This window comes from Cimex lectularius, unplaced genomic scaffold (assembly GCF_000648675.2).
Source record: "Cimex lectularius strain Harlan isolate CLEC.00 unplaced genomic scaffold, Clec_2.1 scaffold24, whole genome shotgun sequence".
Taxonomy (NCBI): Eukaryota; Metazoa; Arthropoda; class Insecta; order Hemiptera; family Cimicidae; genus Cimex; species Cimex lectularius.
The window spans coordinates 1,374,950-1,397,856 of NW_019392666.1; the positions used below are offsets into that span (position 1 = coordinate 1,374,950).

The following is a 22,907-nucleotide window of genomic DNA, read 5'->3' on the forward strand; positions in this document are numbered from 1 at the left end:
ATGTCTATCATAATCAAACAACTTTGCCCCACACCAAGGGGATCTTTATAAGATCATTAAATGTAAGTATGAATAATTTTTGTCAAAATAAATGAATAAATAAAAATAAAATAAATTTAACCATGGTGACGTCGAACTGGTCGCAGCCACATGATCCTCAACTTGCGTTCAAACATTTTTTGGGGATAATAATGTAACCACTGTTGGCAAAAATGGGCCGATTTTTTCTTTACTTTGGGGGATGGCTTTAATGGTCACATGTTAGTTTTCAATAAAAATTTTAATGGACTATCAAGGTCTAAGAGAATCGTTCAACAAACAAAATAAAGAAAAAAGGCCCACTGTTGGGAAGGCAATATTACAATCAATGTTGGATATCTTGATGTAGGAGTTATGTATGGTTACATGCTCTTGTCGCACTGCATCATTTGTTGTACCAGTTTGTTGATGGTAGTAATTGTTCCAATAAGCATGAACTTGGGTTATCCCGATGAATTAAAAAGCCTTTTATGGATCCCAAGAAATAAACAAACATTTTATGGAAAATATTCGAATTTATAATAATCTATTCACTTTTGTATTTCAAAATGCTGATATAAAAGTATGTGGTCCACATTCCATCCTGGTTCAAGGTGAATCTACTATCAAAGCTACCACAAGTCTTATAAAGGCTAAAACCACTGAGTTTCGGTCAAATATACATATTTGACGATGGAAAAGCAATTATGCACTGCGCTCAAAAAAATCAAACAGCAAGATGTTTTAGATGTTATTCAACCTATTATGAATCGCAAACCATATCCTGAGCAATATACCTTGCCAATTCACAATTCAAATATCTATAACTTAATTATTTTAACATTTCTACATGAAACCAATGGATCGCCCAAAAAAGGAAATGGTGAGGTAAGCAGCAGAGCCTCCTAGTTTATATAATTTTATTTGTTTATTTTTAATGTGGGGTTTATGTCTGTAAAACATTTAGCCAATAATTTTGCTATAAACTACATTATATTAAATGTTTGCTGCTCCAACATACCTGATATAACTAAGATTAGGAGCATTAGATGGAGGGAAAAACTCTGCTTTGCGATGTTTATTTGGACTTTCGGCCAGTTTTGTTGGTGGTGATTGGGTTGAAGTATCAACTGGAGGGGTTGGTATCCGAATGATCTTTTTAACATCCATCCTGGCAATGGCCTGTACCACTGATTCTTCTTCTTCCACATTATTTTCCTCCTAAATGGCAAATTTGCAAAATTGAAGAAAAACAACGAAAGATTGTTTGCTAGCAATATAAATAATATAAGCAGGCTGGTTCAAAGTTAATCACTATCAATCCTAAGCTAGTTAATTCTTAAATTAAATTTTAAAATTAATTTTAATGCAAAATTTCTCTTCCAAATAATCAAAAATCAGTAATTGGCATTGCATTAAAATATGGTGAGAAATTTCATCTTCTTTCAATTTGAAACCAAACACTTTTTAAAAATATTTGTTGGTTGTTGTATAATATTGGATGTTGTGTTTTCTTTTTTGCAATATACAACTATTTTATCTTCAGTATTTTTTTAGTCTTCATTGGAAGGTAGTATTAAAATTGAATTAGAATAGTTATATTTAATTACTTATATTCAACATGATTTAATTATAAATAGCAATGATTATACCTCACCATAATATATTACAACTTCACCATTCATAAAAATAGCAAATTTTAATAATACCTTCCAATTACTGCCAACAAAAATCACTTATAACAACTAACCTTATTAAAATCAGGAAGGAAAAAGAAATATTTAATTATGTTACTTGTGTAATCCCCCATCAAAACATAACGAAATTAAATTAAACTGAAAAATGTCTTACTTTTAATTCTTCGTCTACAACAGATTTTGACTCGTATACTTGCTGGTGTTTCACCATGGAGTCCTTCAAAGCCCGTTCAGTTAAATAAGCATGTAAGAGGAGACTATTTTCAGGATATTCTGTTGGAGTGGTTACGGAAGGTGGAATGTTTTCTATATTCGAGCTGATTGGAGGCACTACTACTGGCCCACCAACCGACGTTATCACAGAAGTCTTTGCACAGCCAAGCAATGGTTTACTCTCTTCTTCAAGAGGCTCCACATTGAGGGGTTCCACCTTCAATGGTTCCACCTTGACTCTCAGCTCATGACAGTCTTTGTTCAACATCAGTAAGTCCTTCCACCAAGACTCTATGGTTGCCGCTTTCTCCTCCGGACATTTTTCCTGAAAGGAAATGTGGAAAATGAAATGAGAGCTTTCTTTGAATACCTAAAAAATTTACCGAAGTAATCTCGTTATAAGGGTATGAGCGAGGGCGAGATATCTGTGAAATGAGACCAGCACTAATATACTGTCGGTGAGCTGCCTCTAAAGTTCTTTCTGATAAACTCAGCAATGACTTTGCCGCCTCCCTTTCAATTTTACAACCATCTCCTAAAGAAATGCAAACACATTGAAATCATAGTCCATAAATCAGATCACCTTTAATTAAGAGCAAAAACTATTATACATAAACTATGTAACATTTTAAAAGATTTAATATTAAAGTTTTTAGTTATTATCAGTCAATTGTATTCACAAAAAACCTTTTGCGAATCTTAATAAATTAATAGTTTAATTTTTATGCAATATTGAAAAAATGTAAAGAAACAAGCATATGAATTTTTATCAAACTTTACCTTCTTCAATAGAATCTTTATCTTCTTCTTCTTCTTCTTCCTCCTCTTCATCATCCTCTGTTTCTTCTTCTGATTCGTCATCTTCTTCTTCCAATCCTTTTTCTTCCAGCTGTAAAACAGTTAGATTCAATTATACAGAAAAACAATTTTTTATTTTGAAAAAAAAAAAAAAAAAAAATTATATCTTACATTTTCATTATCTGATTTATCTGGATAATCTTCAATAGAAGTGGGAATGGGAGAAATATCCAACTCCTTACATCTTTTATAGTGAGACTTGGATTTCATATGTTTTGTTAAATTCCCTTTTGTCTTGAAACTACAAACATTATATAATTAGGGAAAAACATTCAACATATTAAACTAATAATAATACAATACCTAAATGTACAGTATTTACAAGTATAAGGTCTAAGATCAGTATGAGTACGAATATGTTTTTTGAGCATTGAAGGTTTCTTACATCTAATTCCACATTCTTCACATACATAGCGACCTCGACCTGCAAAACAGTACAAATATAGCCTTCTTTCACATATAATTAATCTTAATTCACAATAAGCAAATCTATTGACAAAAAAATTAAGGACAAATTATATTATTAAAAAGTATCTTTAATCAAAATTTTTAATTGATTATTATTTGGATTTAAATGAAAAATCTAAATACCTCTGCCTCTGATATAAATATAATCTTCATTAGATTCAAAACCACCTTCACAGACTTTTATCTTCATAGGATGTGAATCATTCTCACCTCCATTTTTCTAAAACCAAAATAAACAACTATTATACAAGTGCATTATTATTTCCGAACTGTTCTTACAAATTTGAAAATCAAATAACATTTTGTTCAATTAACCAAACAAATTAAAAAATCGTTCTATAAATTTGTAATTTTAAGATATATTTTAGATTTCAAAATGTTAAAGGTAGGTAGCATGATAAAGAAAATGTTTTTCTAAACCTACGTCACACCAGACTGCATCTCACGATCTCCAAACAATCACTATATATACTATTATAAATGTTGAACTGGCAAATGTTTTATTCTGTAGAATTGCTTTATTTGAAACATTTAATTTACACTGATTCTATGAAAATATAATTTTAAAGCAAACCAATACACTTTTAGCCTGAAAAGTACACTCTTTTTGACTGCAAAACATGGAATATGTATTTTTAAATCTGAAATTATGAAACATTCGAAATGATTTTACCACAACTTTTTCCATTTCAGTTAATTCTCGATCAGTGTAGAAGGTAGAGTGCGTTATGAGATCTTTTTTATCCCTGTTGGAAATAGTGTATGATGAATCCCTGTTCCTCGAATCGTACTGCGCAATTGCTTTCTTCGGATCCAGTTCAAGACTAGGAGGCAGAGGAACTGGATCTTTACGAATTTGCTAGAGAATAAAGAATATAAAAATTTTGAAAAGATAAATGAGTTTTTAATATTAACTTACCAGCCATTGAGAGTACATAGACACTTTGTCATTGGGCATGAGTGGGAGGTAGGTGGGCTGGACACTGTTTAAAGTGCAGAAAAATGTTTTTGTTGAACACTTAAGCCCAATGCCCGTATAAGCATGACCATTGAGAAATAGTTGACAGAAAGCTTTTCTAGGGCGAGGAGTCTCTGGTGAAACCAGACATATAGCATTAGGAGTTGTAAGAGAACGCTTCGGTGTGTATGAACCCGGTTTCAGAGGGAGAGTGCTTGGTCTCAGAAATTTCTTTTCACCTACCTCAACCTGAAATAATTATATAAAATTTAATTATAAAGATTAAATTTGATTACTTGCAAAATTAATTGTACACTTACATCTGTTTCCAAATTAGTCCTTGATGGTAGCAATCTCTCTTCTACATCAATTCTTAGTGGAGGCAAAGGTTTCTGCTCAACTTTTTGTTGTGCTGGTTGAATGATCACGGTCTTTTCTGGTTTTTTAGGAATGAGGGGTTGAGGAGATAGGAGAGAGTTGGGGCCAGGGATACCTTGGACAAAAGGAATAGGTTTTCCAGCATGTAGTATCGTCATTACTCCATTGTACGGACAAGAGTTTGTTGGTTTGAGTGGCGACAGGGATTCTGGGGTTAGGGTTTGAAGAGTGAGAGAGTTATAAGCAGTTATGCTGGTAAGAGGATTGATAGTAGAGGGATATTTCAAAGGAGATGCTATACCAGGGACATTGGGTGGTGCAACAGTTGGTAATATAGGAAGGACCATTTTTTCTGGGTAAATTGGCTTTGGGGATATACTTTCAGATTGAATCATGGTCCCTCCCACAGAATGCAAGCCTGTCTTTGATATTGTCACTACTTCTTTTTTCATCATTGACTCTATTACCTCTTTCCTTCCATCTATCCTTAAGATTTTAGACTCACCAGCAGGACTATCTAGGATCTGGACTTCACCACCAAACAGTTTCACTGACTTCTTTTCATCCAACTTTAAACTAAAATCTATTTTTCTTTTTTTTAAATCATTAAAACCATCTACAAGGGGCGTTTTACCTAATAGGGGCCCAGGGGAAGACTTAGATTTACACGAATACAAATGAGTATTTAGATTGTCTATAGTTTGGAAGACTATTTTACAATTTGGGCAAGGATGAAGGATAGCATTTGTAATTTTAGAGACATCTGGCTTCTCCCTTGTTTTGAGGAGGATGTTTTTGATGATAGAACCATCAGAAATCAAGGTTTCCGATAATGACCTCTTTCTTGACTCTTTCACTGTCAAATTGAGTGGTTGAGGTTCTTCTAATTCACAGGCGGAAACTCTTAAAGATAAAGACTCCTTCGAATCACCATTCCGAAGGGAAGAAGAGGTTTTCTTAGGCCATGTCGCATCATTAACTATAGCCTGATTGTCACTAATCAATTTATTTATCCTCATATGTAAGACATCTGTGCTTGAAGAAACTCCTATCTTCTGCACTTCTGATGGTTTGATTTCTTCAAGATGAAACTTGGGCTTGTAGATTTTTTTTACCTCTGGTTGGTTTTCTTCCTCTTCGGAACTCTGACTGTCCATCTTAAGAGGATGCGACCTGGATCTGTAGTGTTTATAAAGGTTACTTTCAGTTTTAAAAGTATACCCCATAGGGTTATTATATATTGATAAGGCCTTTCATTAGTATGAGCCAAGACATGTTTTATAAGACAAAAAAGTTTTGCACAGGGTATTTTACTACAAGGACAGACATACCTTCCATTCCATCCTGGTGACACTGGACTAATGGTTTCCTCCACTGTGGGGAAAAATCTTTCTTTCGCCTTCCCTGGTGTCGTGTCTTCCAATGTTGCCACTTTTTTGAACTTCTTGTGTAAATACTTGTTGGTTTCACTTTCTCTGACCATCTTGCTGCCCCTGTCCAATCCGTTTTTTTCCAAAGCTTTATCTAAAAAATTAAATACAATTAATATACAACAAACATAAGAGACTATGTGAGTTAACTGATTGACAAATGTAGTTATCTTCAGATTTGTAATAACAAAAACATACTTATTTTAATGTAAACCAAATTAACTAGATAAAAAAATCACGAATTTTAATAGAAATTATTTATTCATGATAGCATGAAAGAAAATTTCCCAAAACGCCATAAATTTTTTCAATCAGTGGTAGAATGAATTTAACTAACAATTTATTACCTGGTTTTGTCTAACAATAACTGATTGAGAGATTATATATATAAGAAAAAAATCTATAAACATTATTCACAAAAACGAGGGCTGTAACATGTCAATTTTTGTAGCAGACAATTATAGAAGGTAGCTGGAGTCTCCTTAAATCTCTTTTTCATACGTACAATCACTGAATGGTTTCAAGCAATTGTAGACAACTTATCAAAAAGCAGTCAAATTTTGCATTTAAAATTCTTCCGTCATTTTCATTTTTTTAGGCTCTCAAACAGTGTGGTGAATTAAGATTTTTTTTAACTTTTATGATCAATTGAGTCATTTCATTCAAATTTCTTAAAATTTGAGCTCTATTTAGCAATGTCCCTGAGGTTCTAGCAGAAGTTCACATTGCAATATATTACATTTAATTTTCTTCCAAAATCATTAAATAAATAAAAAACTTCCCAGATTTATAATATACATCAAATTATTTTCTGCTGTGTCCTATACTTTCCTCAAAGCACAAACTACCATTTTTCCACAGTTCTTAGTTGTGGATAATCATTTACTTATTGTTTCAGTTTTGATTAAAAAAACACATTTTTGTTTATCAAGTGGACAAAATCTCAATATGGATTATGAACTGAGCTTTGCCCCATTACAATAATAGATGGGGCATTATGATTTTTTGATTAAACACTTTGTATCTAGGAATAGGTTCGTTGTCTCTCCAAACTTACTTATCCCTTGTAATATTTTTAATTGAAAGTTAAAATAATACATACAGTTTAAACATTTTTCATGATTTTTAAGGATAATTTACTTTTTTTAAGAAAGAAAAAAAAGAAATTGGATTAATTGTATAATTTTATGCAATATTCATTCAATTTGACCAAAAAGGGGGAAAATAACATCTGAGATTACGCTTTTTGGGTCATGAAACATGAAAATAGTTTTGAAGACATTAAATGTAAGAAAACAAAATATGCAATTATACAGAAATCCAGTTACGAATTATAACCGTTTATAATAATTATGTATACCTTATAGACTTAGTTAACTACTTAGCACTCACATTATTTATGTTTTTTAACTATTAAATTATAAATTATTAACTACTACATAATCTATAAACAATATAATATTGATTCAATATTATATTGAAGATGCATTTAATTTAATGTGATCTTTGACAAATTGTTTTTCATCAGCTGATACATTGTTAGATATTTGAGTTCTGGCTGTTGACTCTTCTGACAATCCCCTTAGAGTTTTTTCCCATATGTCTTTCACATAGGTATGTCATTAATGTAGCATAGAGGCCTAAAATGATGCCTTGTAACACTTCTGCCTCAATTGCATACTCTTCTGTTAGATGGTTGTGATATAAACTGAAATTTGGGAAAGAAAGCATTATGTAAGATGTTACATTTTTATCTGTGAGGTGTTAAGTAAACCAATGTGCCAAACTATTTAATGCCTTTCGCAATACTCTAATACATGTGAATGCATGTGTTTTTCAGTACTTCCTTGACTTAATATATCTATGTAGCTGCTGTGAACAAAAATATCAAATTTGAAAACTGAATTGGGTAGGGGGAAGGTTTTTCATTTGTTGGAAACAGTGGAGACTTTTCAGGCAGTTTTGACTCACTGCTTTACACACTTTAATGCCACACTTTTTACTAAATGGTCCACTTTTAGTTTTGTGAAAAATTCTTTAAAAAATCTAAGCGTAAAGCTTAATTTAAATTACATGTATCACAAATAGTAATGAATTACCTTAGTAGACAGAGAAATTAAATATTTTTTAAGAAGACAAAGTTAAGTAGAATTTGAATCATGCTAAAACTTAATTATCTATTGCAAGTATTTGAAAACGCTAGTCAATTCTATCAGATAGAAACAGTCCTTTTTTATTTGTCACAATCAGTGCTTTCCAAAATTATTCCTATAAGCAGGAATATAAAAAAATCTTGGTAAATTATTAATAAGATTAAGCCAAGGTGATTGTGATAGAAACCTTTATCTTATCAGAATAGTGATGATCTTGTTCTATGAGTTTTTTCCTCAACTCATTTTTTAATGTGTCCCTGTGGCAGCTGTAAGGTTTTGAATATGTAATATGCGTTTTTAGCACACAATTATGAATTGCAAATTTGTTTACTATTACATTATATTTATTTACGGACCCTTTCAATAAAAACTGAAAGTTTATAAAGTATACTATAAACACAATTTCACAAGTAATACATCAAATAATTAATTATTGATGTATGATACTGAAGAAGAAATAGTTTAAATACTACAAACTGTGTTAAAAATAAAAGGCAGTGTCCAATTAACCCCATGATACCATTCGAACTCCTCAATCAACATCAAATACTAATTCAATTTCGAAATAGTACGCACATAAATATGTAATATTCCTACTTCCTAGCCACCGACCGAGGTTCTCTTTTGCAGTACCATGAGAAAGGCATGAACTGGCTGTAGCAAAATACCTGTTGATTCTTTACTACAGGTATTGTCAGTCTGCCCGACGCCAGCAGGTAGAAACTATTACCCTTTTTAAAGGAGATTGGACAAAGAAATTCTAGACCAATCTTTTTGCTATTTCTAATTAAACTAGGCAAAGAGAGTTTTCACAAAATTTAAATGTTAAGACAATGTTTATTATTAAAATAATGTGTAAATCAATATTTCACAAATTTGATAACCTCCTAGGCTGAAAAACAAAACAACCCAATAAAGCAAAACAAGTGGCGACAATAAATGACATCTATCTAGGGGATTAAAAAAATTATTATACCTTAAATCATTTACAATTCAAAATCCTTTTTGTGCATAATTTAGTTTATTAAACAATGTGTGGAATCCTTGGTTGATCCGCTCTTTATCGCACAAGTACTCTCTCAGTAATAGCTAACTATGAAAATAGATTACCATGCATTAAAGCTTCATTTTTCTCTTTTGATAGGAACTAGAGTTTAAGGAGAACATTATCAATATTAAAAACAAAGTTTTCTTAAATTAAGACCACCTGTAATTTTCTTCACATTATGAAATTTTAGATAAAGTGTTAAATAAATTGGTTAGAATCCTCCATAGTCTATTTCCTTTTAGTAAATTTGTTGGTTGTTCTCTTTTTATATAATCTTCCAATATTAGCTGGTAGAAGAAAGAAGCCGTTAAAATTTTTGAATAATTAATTTTATTGTAAAATAGTAACTGGTCAGTCAACTAGATTGTCCTGACCTCTTATCTTTCATTTCTTTCTCTATTTCACCTCGTGTAACCCGGCATTTGGTTCTTTTTAATACATCATTTTATAAAACAAATTAACTATTTTATTCCCCTATAATTATAATAATGTCAGAAATAAATACAAACTGATTAAAATAAATTTAACTTTGAATGTTTTTTGAGACAAAATAAGGGCTGTAATATTCTAGTTTATAGTGAGTACGATTCTGTTTCCTCCACTTCTTTTCTATTGTTAATTTTATTTAGTGAAATAACTTATTTACAACTTTAAATTTTAACTTTACTTTTTTAACTTTAATGTTAAAGGGTCTTAGATCCGTATACGTGTGAAATAAATAAATAGATCAACAAACAATACAAAACGAAAACACGTCGTTAAAAAATGTAATTATAACGTTCGCAAAATAAGAGGCTTTACTATCAAAGGTAATTGTAATAGATAATTTGTCACTTATTTTATGATCGAGGCGTTGTTTGATCTCTGAAGGGCTTTGTAAAAGAATAAATACATCTAATATGTAATAACATGCAACCAATTGTCATTCTATATGTAAAAGAAAACATTGGTGCAATTGACGTAGAAAGGTACTCACCATTTTTGTCGATAACGGAGGTGCCGAGTGGACCTTTCTCCTGTAGATGGCCGGCGGATTTGAAACCTGAAACATGGCACTTGTTCAACGATGGCATGTCATGTCATCGACCTTGAGGACCCAAACAACATGAATCACTATGGTCACTCTAAGTCTGAAACACAATTGGGGAAAACGAGGCGGGAGGGTGGAACACCAACTCCCTTCTCCACTCTCGCCCATTTCCTCCGCTTTCACAATTCCTCATTCATTCAATCCCCACTCGTAGTTGATTTAACACACCAGGCCTCGTCACCGCATAGTGACGTGCCCAATAATGTTGACGCCTTATCTTTTAACTCGTCTTTTCATATTTACATTATCGAGACTAAATGATGTATAGTTTAAAGTTAACTATCATCGCTGATTCTGTCTGTTAGGCACATTTCAGAAGGCGATATGCCGTAACGCACCTAGCAGACAAAATCAGCGAAGATATGCAGACCAAGATGGTAGGTAACTACGTACATCACCCAGCAGATCTCAGGAGGAAATCTCACAATTTAAATTAATTACATTACAATTACATTCTCTCGGTTTTTTTGTTTGTTTTGCGGGCTAACTACTATGGTCATTGCCGGCTTCTCGCATATTTGTCCTTCTCACGTTATTTTATAATCGCGAAAATACATAATCTTTCCTGCATTTTTCATCATTTTCTGTCATATACCTTAAGTTGCTAGACGATCCATACGTTAATTAGTATTTTGTCATTATTATGGTTATTTACCTATCTTCCACACGCAATATTCCTAGAACAGATATTACATACAGACACACTCATGCTACTATAAGATTTTAATCTAACCTATATTTGGCAGGTCTCAGAGTTTACGTTCTCGTATGGAACAAAGCTACGTCCATATTTCCGAATATGCACATGTTTATTATATATATGCAGACTTACATTAATATCCAACCTAATATAATTTCTATGAGTTACTACAGATTAATATAGAGGAAAACATTGGATCATAATATATCCAAAAAGATAACAAACGAAAACTGCTAAAAGTTTGTTTATAATTATACAGGTACCGCTACAAATGGACTCGTTTAATTAAGCTATTGTAAATACGCATGACAGATTGTTATATTTCGCCCCTTGAAATGTATTATATCTAATATATATGTAACGATGTATGTTGTAACGTTTCTTATAGTTTAATTTATATAAATATTATATTTTACAAAATACCATAAACCTCGTAGAAGTCTGTCAGTAGTAATCTGTCAGACAGAACATTTTATTTACAGGTACGTCCAACCATCTTTAGGACCGTTGGAGAGGGTGTTCCCCAGGGCTCCTTGCCTAGTCCTACTGCTACTAGCATAGCGAACATTTAAGATCTTAGTCACTTCGTTTGTACTAGCCTCTTTTATTGAATTATCATAACTAACAAACCAACGCTATCCGTTGAAAAATGTTTCAAATAATTTTCTAGGTGTAGACTAGATTACTATGCGATGGGGTTGTCGGGGTCATTCCATGGCGCATATGAACATAAGTGCCTGAACTCCATACTACTGTGATATGTGGTATGATACATATCCGGAAATGTTACTTAATGATTGGACTGAATCGTTTTGTAATAGTATTAAATTGTAATATTTAATGTAAAAACTAAGTATTTATTATATTGTGAACCAGCAGTACTTCTTTCTAAGTGTTCATTTGAAAAAAAGATTGACTTTCTCCATCAAATCAAATATATTACACGACATTTGAAAAATGGCAAAAAGGAGGAAAATTCAAAAGGTGGGGTCGAGATGGGAGGTTAGTTCTCGAGTGGATCGAAGTCACGATAGCTCAAGTGGTAGAAGAGCAACCAATCTAGCCGAAGATCGTGGGTTCGAATCCCGCTCGTGACACTGCCTTTTTTATCTCAACTAAAAATCTTAATTAATTGAAAGATATTAATTTGTCAAGCGGGCCACGAAAATTAGTGAATTATTAATTTTTTATTATTTTTAGGCTTTTATCTTAGTGTTTTAAAAAATGTACTAAAGTTGGTACAAACTACTATTTTTTAAAAACACCTTTATAAAAGTCTAAAATTAACAAAAATTGAATAATTCGCACAAAGAAAAAAGAAAGAGCAGAAACGAAAAAATATTATCATATATTTCTTAGGTTTCTTTTCAAGCATTAGACAACCATCAAACTTATTTTCTTTTTACTGAAAATAGAAAATGAAATGAAAAAAAGAAAATGAGTCTGATGCTTGTCTAGTTCATGAAAAGAAGCCCAAGAAATATAAAAAGTCAACAACCTGATAAGAAGAGTAAAAAATATATTATCAAAAAACTTTGTTCGCTTTAAGCTGTTAGGTTTCGTTAACATATTTTTTCGGAAGTATTTTAATTACGAGGTTATATGAACCCTCAGAGTGTCGGTGTTTTTGAAAAAAAAAGCCCATTTGTAAGTATGCAGGGGTCGAATGCAAGGCGTTTACCTGTGATTAGCGCCTTTTCAACCCCTAAACCATTGTGGCTACCGACGCCCTCAAGCACCGACCTTCATCATTCTTTAGTTTAATTAAAAATTTACGTGCATTATAAGATACACAATTAAATAAATGGTGAGATTTCCACTTGGCGTCAGCGGGATAATGAACATGTAGCAGATCGTTTCCGATGTTTTGGTCACTGAGGAAGATATACTGACCAAAAAAAATAACCAAACAAGTAAGAATTTTGCTGCAATATTTGTTTTACCAGGAAGACGATTCGTACGGTCGTGTACCACGATATTAATTTGTAAAGAGCAAATTAGAACTTCTAATTGTATTGGGTTGATAAACACTAAATTTATGGGTGTTACAACAAATGAAAAGTGCTGCTGCGTAAGGCGTAGGATTCGTCTGGACCGCACGACGTTCCAAAAGACCTAGGTCAGATGAGAAATTGAGGGGAAACCCGACTGATGAACCGTAGCGGTATAACCATATACCAATTACGACTGTCATAGGAAAAAAATTTCATCACTAGTTTGAAACCGGTTGACGTATCATCTTTGCTTCTTTAATTACCTTTATAATACATCCGTTCTTGAAATGACTCAAAACCTTTTGTCAAGTTGATATTAGCAAGAGAACTGATTAATTACATTTCCAAAATATATATATTTACATGAACGTTTTATTAATTTCTGAAGGTATGTGTCACAATGAACTCGAGATAAAAAAACAAAAAACGAATCAACGTTTTAACACAGGTCAAAATAGAACTGCCCTTGAATGCCCTGATCCAACTGGGCTAATTCCCAAAATTTACGCAGCCACATTTCACGACGCCAACCAAGAATGTTTCCATATTTTCATGTGGGAGCAATTTGAGAATTAATATTCTATATAATAATTACGACTTCTAACTCAACTATAGAACAAAATTCCAAAATAATTGTTTGGACTTGGCATAACAAGAAAAAGTGGAGCCTTTAACAAAAGAGGTAAATTCATTTCAATGTGAATTTCATGTAGTAGTCAATTCCATAAGAGGTAGTTCTTTGTAGATATTGTCGTAACACTAAATTCTGAATTAGTTATACTTTTGTCGTAATAATAAATTCTGGACGTGATGTAGTAGTCAATTCTATAGGAGTTATTTCTTTGTATAATAAGGATGCATGATCGTTGACAAGTTTTCCAGCAGACAAACTTACAGTACATATGAAACCAATAGAATAATCGACGCTGAAGAAAATAATATAAGAGTAATTAAATGAAACCAGTCGGGAACAACCGGTCGGTTCGGTTCTCGCTCCAATTGTTCCCCTTTCTTCTATTGCACCATAATCCTACCAACCAGTTAAAGCAATATTCACTTTCATGGCAACGAAGTAATCACGCACAGATTAACGACACATTAAAACACGACAAATAAAATTTTAAAGGGTTCAAACCGATCCATGAATTACTAAGGAAAAAGTATTAATCACAATTTCATGTTTAATAAAAAATCACATATACTGGATCAAAGTATGGTCTTGAATCAGTTAGTCAGTTCATCAGATAATAATGAAAATCGTAGAAATCCAAATCTATCGAAGATCTTTAGGTGAAGAAAGTAAAAAAGAGCAAAACGATTTTAAGTACGCCAGGTTAACTAAATAGCGCCCATATCTTATATCAACCGTCATTATACATACAAATGACGTGGCGCTATTTTATCATTCCCCTACGTGCCACTAGATGATAACAAAGCTATTCCTTTTATTTAATGCTTTTAAATTTTAAGCTTTTAAATTTTTACTTTATTAAACAATACATTTATGTATATATAATATAGAAGGCTGAACAAAATGCCAAAGACTGTCTTTTAATTTTTCTAGTTTGTTTTGTTCGGCAATGAATCGCACAATTCGATAAACGGAGATATCGCTGTATCAACTAACGGGTAGAAAATAATAAATGAAAATAATAACAATTGAACCACAGATATAGGTTTCCCCCACACGACGTTTTCCAGAATCTGTTAAATGTATGAATAAATAGAGAAATAGGAATGGACATCGAGTACTCGATGTAAAAAAATGGTAACGGTAGAAATGACTTGTTCTCAAGATGGTTCATGACAATAGTCGTAAGTAGTTCTTTTATATACCAGCGACAAACACGATCCAATCAAACGCGAAATTTCGTTCACACGTAGCCGGTAATCATTGGGAACTCAAAGATAAACGTCTTTTAGGATGCTAAGCCGTTTCTGAAAAGTAAGTCAACATATGGTTATGGTTTTTTGCTATATTTAAAAAGAAACCATTTTTTATAAGAGGGTTCGAAACAGAAGAGGTCATATATATCCTCGGAGTGTCGGTGTTTTTTGGAAAAAAAATATTAAGTATGTCGCGTTCGAATGAGGGGCCGCTGGATTCGAACCCGGGACCTTTACCTTACACTTTACAACGATGAGCTCCGTCAACGCCTTAAACGTTGCGGCCACCTTTTGTGTAGTTTTATTATATTAATACTTTTTTTTGACACCGATTATTTACATTCTAACCACTACCGATATCAAACAGATTTTTTTGAGTTTGAACGTTTGATACCCATCCCTAAAGTGAAAGGGATATGTGACGTACCAGGGCTGAGGAACCTGTTTTCCACTTCCACCCTCGCAACCCGGAACCTGGGAATTGTTCTTCTAAACATCTATCCTACAAAAAGGTGACAACAGTCTGGACTTAACCATACAAACGAAGTGAATAGAAAATTCAAGTTTGTAAGTCTATGAATGATATGATCGATAGCCATTGAGTCAACGAATAACGATTCTTTAAACTGATAACAATTTCTTGGAACTGGCTGAACAAAATAAAACGTACTGCCGAGGAAAAACCGCTTATACAAACATTGTTTTGCTCGTATTGGGGCGATCAAATACATAGATATTTCGAACGAAACAGTACCTAGAACAAGCCAGCCGCCAGGCAATGAACCGTTTTGGGACCGTTATGGAATTTAAGAATGGGCTTTTTGCACCGTGAGAAGGGGGAAAAGCTTCCCTTCTATGTACTTACAGTGCACACAGAAAGTAGTGGGGTAAAGGTATTACTAGACGACCTTGAGGCATAGTCAAGTACGTATAACTTTCCGCAACAATTTTTAATCATCCCAGTGTAAGAATACATTTTCATCGATACTTTTATTATTATAAATAATATAACACGCAATTTATATTAATTGTCCTTCCCTGAGTGTACTTTCTATTTTGGTCATTAGAAATTAAAATTTTTACCACGTTGTTCTACCAGGTAATCAGAAAATTTCGTGAGGTTTATCATTTGTTATTGTTTTAATACCGTTAATTAACATTTCTATTTACATAGGAGGAATAGGTGTTTACATCACTTAATACCATGAGGATAACGCGACAGTTCGTAAAGAAAAAATGACTTGAACCATTCACAGATATTTTATGAATCAATATTCTTTAATTATCTTCCCGTGTCTTGATCTTCGTCCATGTCTTCGCGAGTCGATGTAAGCTAGAGCGTAAGGTTTCATAGTCTGTGGCTAGCTACTGACGTGTTTGAATCAAATGAAATTGCATAGCTTCTTTTAATTCGTCGCCATTGAGGACAGAAGGTCTACCAGACTATGTTTCATCTTTTCCCCCTCATCCTCAGAAGCAAACGTTTGCCTAATGAGGGCTAGGAGGACTCGTTCGCAGTAAATGAAATACCCAAAGAACTTCACACACCATAAAGTGTATTGAGACTTCGCATAATATGGGAAAAGAAATTTACGAAAAGTGCGAATTCGCTTGAAAACGGAAGGACGGTCTAAGGTCCAAACACACGTCGATGCCCTCGCCTATTTTGCCCGTTTCGTTCGTCAGAAATATTTCGTATAGTTACGAGAAGGGAACGAATGCAAGTATTTAGTCTGGATTTTTACTGCAAAGTGGCGCGAACCGTCCTAGCTCGTCAAGAATGAAATGTCTATTACATATATTCTATATCGCCGATTTAACAAACAAACAAAATTATAACAAATATCGCGTAGCGGATGAGGATCGCACGCACCATTTTGCACGTAGAAATTCATAAGAGCACGTTGTTTCGAGGTTCACCTATTCGAAGAGAATCCTAGGACATCCATCGAACGCGAAAAATCCCACTTTGCTGGGATCGAGTCGGGACTAAACCGACGTATACGCACGATTATGGCCAACGCGCGACTCGGGATCCCCCTCACTCTGCCCGTTACAACACCCGAATATCAATTGGCTAATAAGTCTATTCAATTCAAGGCGCGCTTTACCAGCGAATATTCATTTTTTCGATCATCATGACGGAAACGGACTTGTTGGCACCGATCGACGAAATTATGGAACTTGAGAGTAGCGATTACAAAAATCTAAAATTGGAAAGGTCTTCTTGGGAAGACTAGTTATTTTGTCTGGAAGAGCAAATGACTCGATGGAAAATAAGAAAATTATGAGTAAGCATAAACTAATGAAATACAATAATATATCAGTACTCTAATATTTTTATTGGTGTGCCATAACACTTTCACACTAAACCAATATGACACCAAAAGAATAGCACCACTCTTTATGCCCTGAAGATGACCCGAATAAAGGTCGAAACGTCAGAAAAAAAATAAAAAAGGTGTTTTTTTAAACTACCTCATTTTTGAAAGAGGTGAAAGCTCCTAGGCAAATAAAGAAAAATGTAGGTGTTATTCAAGTATATCGTATACTTATGTAGTTTATTAATGTTTTATACGTTTATCGACCTGCAACAAATTAAGTTTGGGAGATTAGATTATATGACCTCTAAAGAAAAACGCAGTTTATTAACTAAGTAACTGATTAAGTACCTAGGTATTTAGGTGGCAGCTATCTAGGTAGAATAAATTCATATCATTCCGTCCTGCCATGGTAATTTTCCTTCGTTCAGAAAATAATTTGCTAATTTATCTTAGCAGACATGCTGCCTCGAGGTACATATCCCGTGTTCAATGCTTCTCAATGGAGTTTCCTCATAACGATACCATCTCGCATATCACATAGTTATGACACTAATGATATCTTCAGAAAAATTCAAGTTTACATTTAGAAGATTATAAAATATTCTCAATTTGTTGGCCATTATGCCAAATGAACATTCTCTAAATTTGCAAGCTCTAGATGGCCGATAATTGAATATTCTTTTTGCGTAGGTAAGTGTTTTTCCGCTATAAGGGCACATTAACGTTGTCTGAAATGGCAAATGCCTCATCTCCTACAAAAACAAACGGAAAAGGTGTCGCTATCTTGTCAGGTACTGGCTTTGAGCAGAGATGAGCTAATTCCAATCTATTAACGATTAGCAATTAATCATTAATGGTAAACTGATTAACGATGTTTTTAATGTAACTTGCATGGTAGATTAACAGGTTAATCGTGAATCTATATTAATTGATTAATGAGACTAATCGTAAATCGAACTTGTGATTGATGAAATTAATCGTTAATCAAGATTAACTATTGATTAATTAATTGTTAACATTACTGCACTAGAGTCGTTATCAAATCGTTTAATTTTATTTGATGTTTTCGATTTCTAACTGTAACTTTTCAGTATCGAATTACAAACGAAAACACTATTCACTTGAATGCTTACGGGTTTGATAGTGGTGGAATATTAAAACATTAATGTTTGATTGTAAAATTTATAGTTTTTTGTGGAAATTGTAACTGAAACACAGATAATGACAACTCAACTTAATATTTCTTAAATAAAAGTAAAATTGGCCATTGGCCGTTATTCGCGGGTTGCCAAAAAATAATGAGAGTAAAAGCGGTGAATGCTGTCAGTAAATATGTTGAATGTCACTTTAAAAAAAACAACACATAGATTAATCATTTAAAGTGGTTAACTATTAAATAATAATTAATTGATCGCAGGATTGTTTAATGATTAACCTGGTTAATCACAATCTAGATAACGATTAACTTTTTTCAATCGTTAATGGTTTGATGATTAATTAATCGTTCACCATGGTTAAAATTTCAATCGATTACGCCCAACTCTGACTTTGGGTTTGGGATGTTTAAACTACATTCCATTAGTTTTTGACGAATCACTCCTTTTTTACTACAAACTACTTCGACTCCCATCGTAAAACTGCGGTTGTGATTCCAAACGCCCGTTTAGGCGCGATTCGATGCCCCATATGTATTAAGTTTAAGTCGGTTTCAGTTTATGAGGGCTGATTACATTCCCTAGGTTGGGAAAGTTCCTGCGAAGTAGGTCGGACACAGACGATCAAAAATTGGACGATGGATGCCGGAGGAAAGAGTGCTGTCGCCTCTACTACGGAGTCTGATTGTTGATTAAGTCCTTGAGAAGTTTAATCTCCAAGTTGAAAGCCAAGGGTACGCCGACGACATAATCCTAATCGCTAGAGAAAGTTCGAAGAAACCCTCCGTGATATTATCCAAGAAAGTTCAAAATCTACAGATGATCAATCCTAACAAAGCGACCATAGTTATATTTACAAAGAGACGGAAAATTGATTGCATGACACATACTAACATTGGTCGTGTTAAAAAAAACTATGTTGGACATAGGCATAACACTGGATTTCATAGAACTTATTAGCGATATTAAAAAGAAGATCGCAAGCACTGATGGTGCCCTTCCTTCCTTTCATTATATTATACTTTGTGTTGGATTTTGTTTAGATAATTTTCAACTTCTCTAAATACTTCTTTTTCGTTAGATTTCAATAGCGATATGCAATTAAATGTATGTTCAACTAGGGAGGCAATTAGTTTGAAAAATTTGTTCCTAAATTCAGGGGATATCATAATGGGCATGTTTTTTGCTCTTGGCATGCCATGCAGACGGAGAATCCATGCCGTATTGTTTTTTGTTTTTTTATTGAGTACATTTATGTTCACTTTACTATAATATTATTATTATTAATAGGCATGTTTTCCACTTCGGAACAAAATCTGCATTGTGTGGAGTTCTGTAGGTCTATTTCATTCGGGTATAGTTTACATATCCCATGATTTGACCTCAGCCTGCATATACAGGTTTTTACTCACCGAAGACGAACTGAAGCGTGGTGTATTTGATATCACCGGATTTATCGTTTTGTAAATTTTCTCTTGGTGACTATACACATTGTTTTTGCCTAGCTTTTACGGGTACAGCTTTAAGGTTATTAAATATATCTTTGTAATAAATTTGAAGGTTGAGGTGTATCCTGCTGTAACTGCTTTTGTGGCTAAGCTTTTACGTTACCATGTACTCGAAAGTGCCCACCTAACCATGCTATTATTAGTGTTTTACCATTATATGTCAAGCATCGTATTTTTTGGATGTTTCACAGCCTATATGGTCATTAGTTGGTTTTCAGTGAAAGTTTTCTAGGCATTTGGTTGCACTTTCCTATCTGTTACTCCCATAATGTAGTTAATGTTGCTTGGTAGAGATCTAGATGCTAGATAGACGTTTAAAGGTATATGATAATGCGTTGGAATATCGCGTATATTTCAGTCGCAAAGATGGTTACTTCTTCAGGCAGTTAAAGCTACATGAGTAATTCATTTTGGGATCACAAAACACACTTCCTACTCCTTCTTTTGTTTTCGACCCGTCTGTGAACATTAAACGGTATCTTTCAATTAAGGTTTTTAGTTGAGATAAATAACTGGTCAAGCGGACCACGAAAACTAGTGGAATTAAACGGTATGATCGGAATTTATCTTCCAATTCTCCTCTGAATAAGGCATTGGCGGCATGGAAGGGTCTACATTCATGGGGATGGAAATGTTAACTGTTTTAATTTCTTGGCATATGTCGTGGAAATCTATTTCCTAATATGGGAGTTTATTTGACTTTTTGATAGATGGCCTGAATTGATTTATGCCGAGGAAAGTGGAAGTTATAAAGGGGTATTTTTATATGCCCAGTATACATATGTTAATTTTGTCGTATTTAATTGACATATTTGGCTGAACGTATGAAGGTAGTGAGCAACTACTTTCAATGTAAATTTATCTGCCATTATCTGTCTTTTGACGTTTAAAGGTAGCTCCTCAGCTGAGTCTGCCAGAAGTGCATTGATGAAAGTAGAAGGGGGAGGACCTAATACTAGTCGAAGACATTTGTTTTGAACTCGATCCAATTTTTTTAGATACGAAGTGAATGTCTACCATAAATTATAGATCCGTAATCAATTAACGCTAATTGTTGTACGGTAGAAGTTAAGTGCTTTTTAGGGATCTGCACCCCATGACTTATTAGTAACCATTTTCATGATACAGATGTATTTTTCTGACTTGCTCTTTACAAAATCTATGTGTTTTCCAGGTTAATTTAGAATCCATGTGTAGCCCCAGATATTTAATCTCATTTTTGACTTCCAAATTGTCTCCTCTGAGAATAGTTGTGTACAGATGACATGATTTCTCTATTAAAATGTCCATTCCGTTTTTCAAAAGCTCATTCAGGTTGTTTCAGGTGGGTCATAGTAGTAGTGTTTATTGTATGGTTTTTGTAAACTTTTTACCGGATGTATAAAACAGATATCATCTGCAAATAATGCAGTTGTTACATTAGTAGGAAATATGTCGTTTATATCATGAATATAAATAGAAAATAGTAGGGGGCTTAGTACTCCATCTTTAAGTAATCCATTATGTTTTAGGGCACAGAAGTTGTCCTCTAATTGGAAAAATAACGTTCGGGGAGATATGAGATTTATTGTAATATTTGCAAATTTGAAAGGGTGTTTATTGACCTTTGCTTGCCACCATTCCGAACAATTTTTAATTAATCTTTCTAGGATTTTCATCTAGCAGAAAGATAGGTATATTCCTAGATATGAAGAGTGAGGGTTTAGGGCTTTGTTAGGCTTAAGAGGGGTAATATATATTATCTCCAAATGTCAGGATAATTAACGATTTTCCACATTTGGTTGAAGAGATCTTGGAGGCAAGGTTTTGGTATTTTCGATATGAGGGGGGGGGGGTACGTGATCTTGTATGTCCCGGTGCAGTATTATTGTTGGTTATCATGACTGCTTTTAATTCAGTTACGGTAAAAGGTGAATAATAAAAAGTGTTCCTCAGTATTATCATCCTTATGCTTTACAAGTTCAATGGGAACAAAATCTGCTGTCAGATTGTTAAGATCAATTCTGTCCAAGGTGAAGGGGAGATATTTCCGTTTGTATTTCTTTTCAATGATTTTATTTGTGCCCATATTTCCCTGATGAAGTTGGGCGTGTTAGATTGTCACATAATTTGCGCCATGATACTGGTTTTAATTATTTATTTTTTTGCTGTGGCGCATGATCTTTTATAAAGTTTTCGTAGGTTGGATTTTGTGTATATGTGTTGTATTGTCTCCTATCTTTAATGTGGTAAGAGAATAACTTCACTAAACGCAAATGTACTTGTGACTGTGATGGTTGTGCTTAGTAAAGGTATGGAAGATTCCGCAGGCGTTTTATGTTGTTTATGAATTTATCGTAGATATCACAAAGAGACGGAAAATTGATAGTATGAAACAGTCAGTCACATTGATCGAGTTGGAAAAAAAATATTGGTTTGACACTAGCAAAACACTGGCTTTCATAGAACATATACAATACTAAAAAAAAGATCGCGTGCATTGATGGTTTGTAGAAAAATAACATAAAAAGTGAAGTTGTAGAACGTATAATCCGCTGCACAATCTAATCCGGTTAATCTGGATGAACGCCATGACGGTGAGACCGATCCCCACATACGGTGCGATTGTCCTGGGCCAATAAATTCAAAATAACAACAAACAAAATAAAAATAATCACAAATATACAGAGGCTCGCAAGTATTAAAAAGGAGCGAAAAAAACCTTAGCCAAGAAAAATAATGAAGATCTTTTGTTACACTGATGGATCGGTGTCGCACAAGAAGGTGCAAGAGCAGGGGTACATACAGCTCCAGAACCAAATATCAGAGCTGATGATTTGGTTCACCAGTATCTTCAAAGGGCACTCTCGACACGACACGCAAGAATGACACAATTACACAGAAGACAAACACTTTGAGCCCTGAAGATGATCTCAATAGAGATCGAAACGTTGGCACGATAAAGAAAATGTTTTTCTGTAACCTACATCACACCAGACCGCATCTCACGATTTCTAAATAAGTATCTTTAAATATAAAATCACGTACCT

At 33.6% G+C, this 22,907-nt stretch overlaps 1 protein-coding gene across 2 annotated transcripts in view; it reads right to left on the reverse strand.

Annotated features, from left to right (window-relative positions):
• Positions 1–22,907, reverse strand: part of LOC106660792 — a 35,750-nt gene that overhangs the window by 2,765 nt on the left and 10,078 nt on the right. Inside the window, exons 2-13 of one of the 2 annotated variants that reach the window (XM_014383723.2) lie at positions 10,198–10,263; positions 5,922–6,114; positions 4,533–5,769; positions 4,174–4,461; positions 3,928–4,113; positions 3,378–3,474; positions 3,090–3,210; positions 2,898–3,027; positions 2,709–2,817; positions 2,312–2,463; positions 1,870–2,253; positions 1,040–1,239 (exon numbers count right to left, since the gene is read on the reverse strand). In XM_014383723.2, the coding sequence (XP_014239209.1) occupies positions 1,040–1,239; positions 1,870–2,253; positions 2,312–2,463; positions 2,709–2,817; positions 2,898–3,027; positions 3,090–3,210; positions 3,378–3,474; positions 3,928–4,113; positions 4,174–4,461; positions 4,533–5,769; positions 5,922–6,114; positions 10,198–10,263 (3,163 nt within the window). The remainder of the gene's footprint in view (positions 1–1,039; positions 1,240–1,869; positions 2,254–2,311; positions 2,464–2,708; positions 2,818–2,897; positions 3,028–3,089; positions 3,211–3,377; positions 3,475–3,927; positions 4,114–4,173; positions 4,462–4,532; positions 5,770–5,921; positions 6,115–10,197; positions 10,264–22,907) is intronic. The other variant, XM_014383724.2, reaches the window with a different exon arrangement.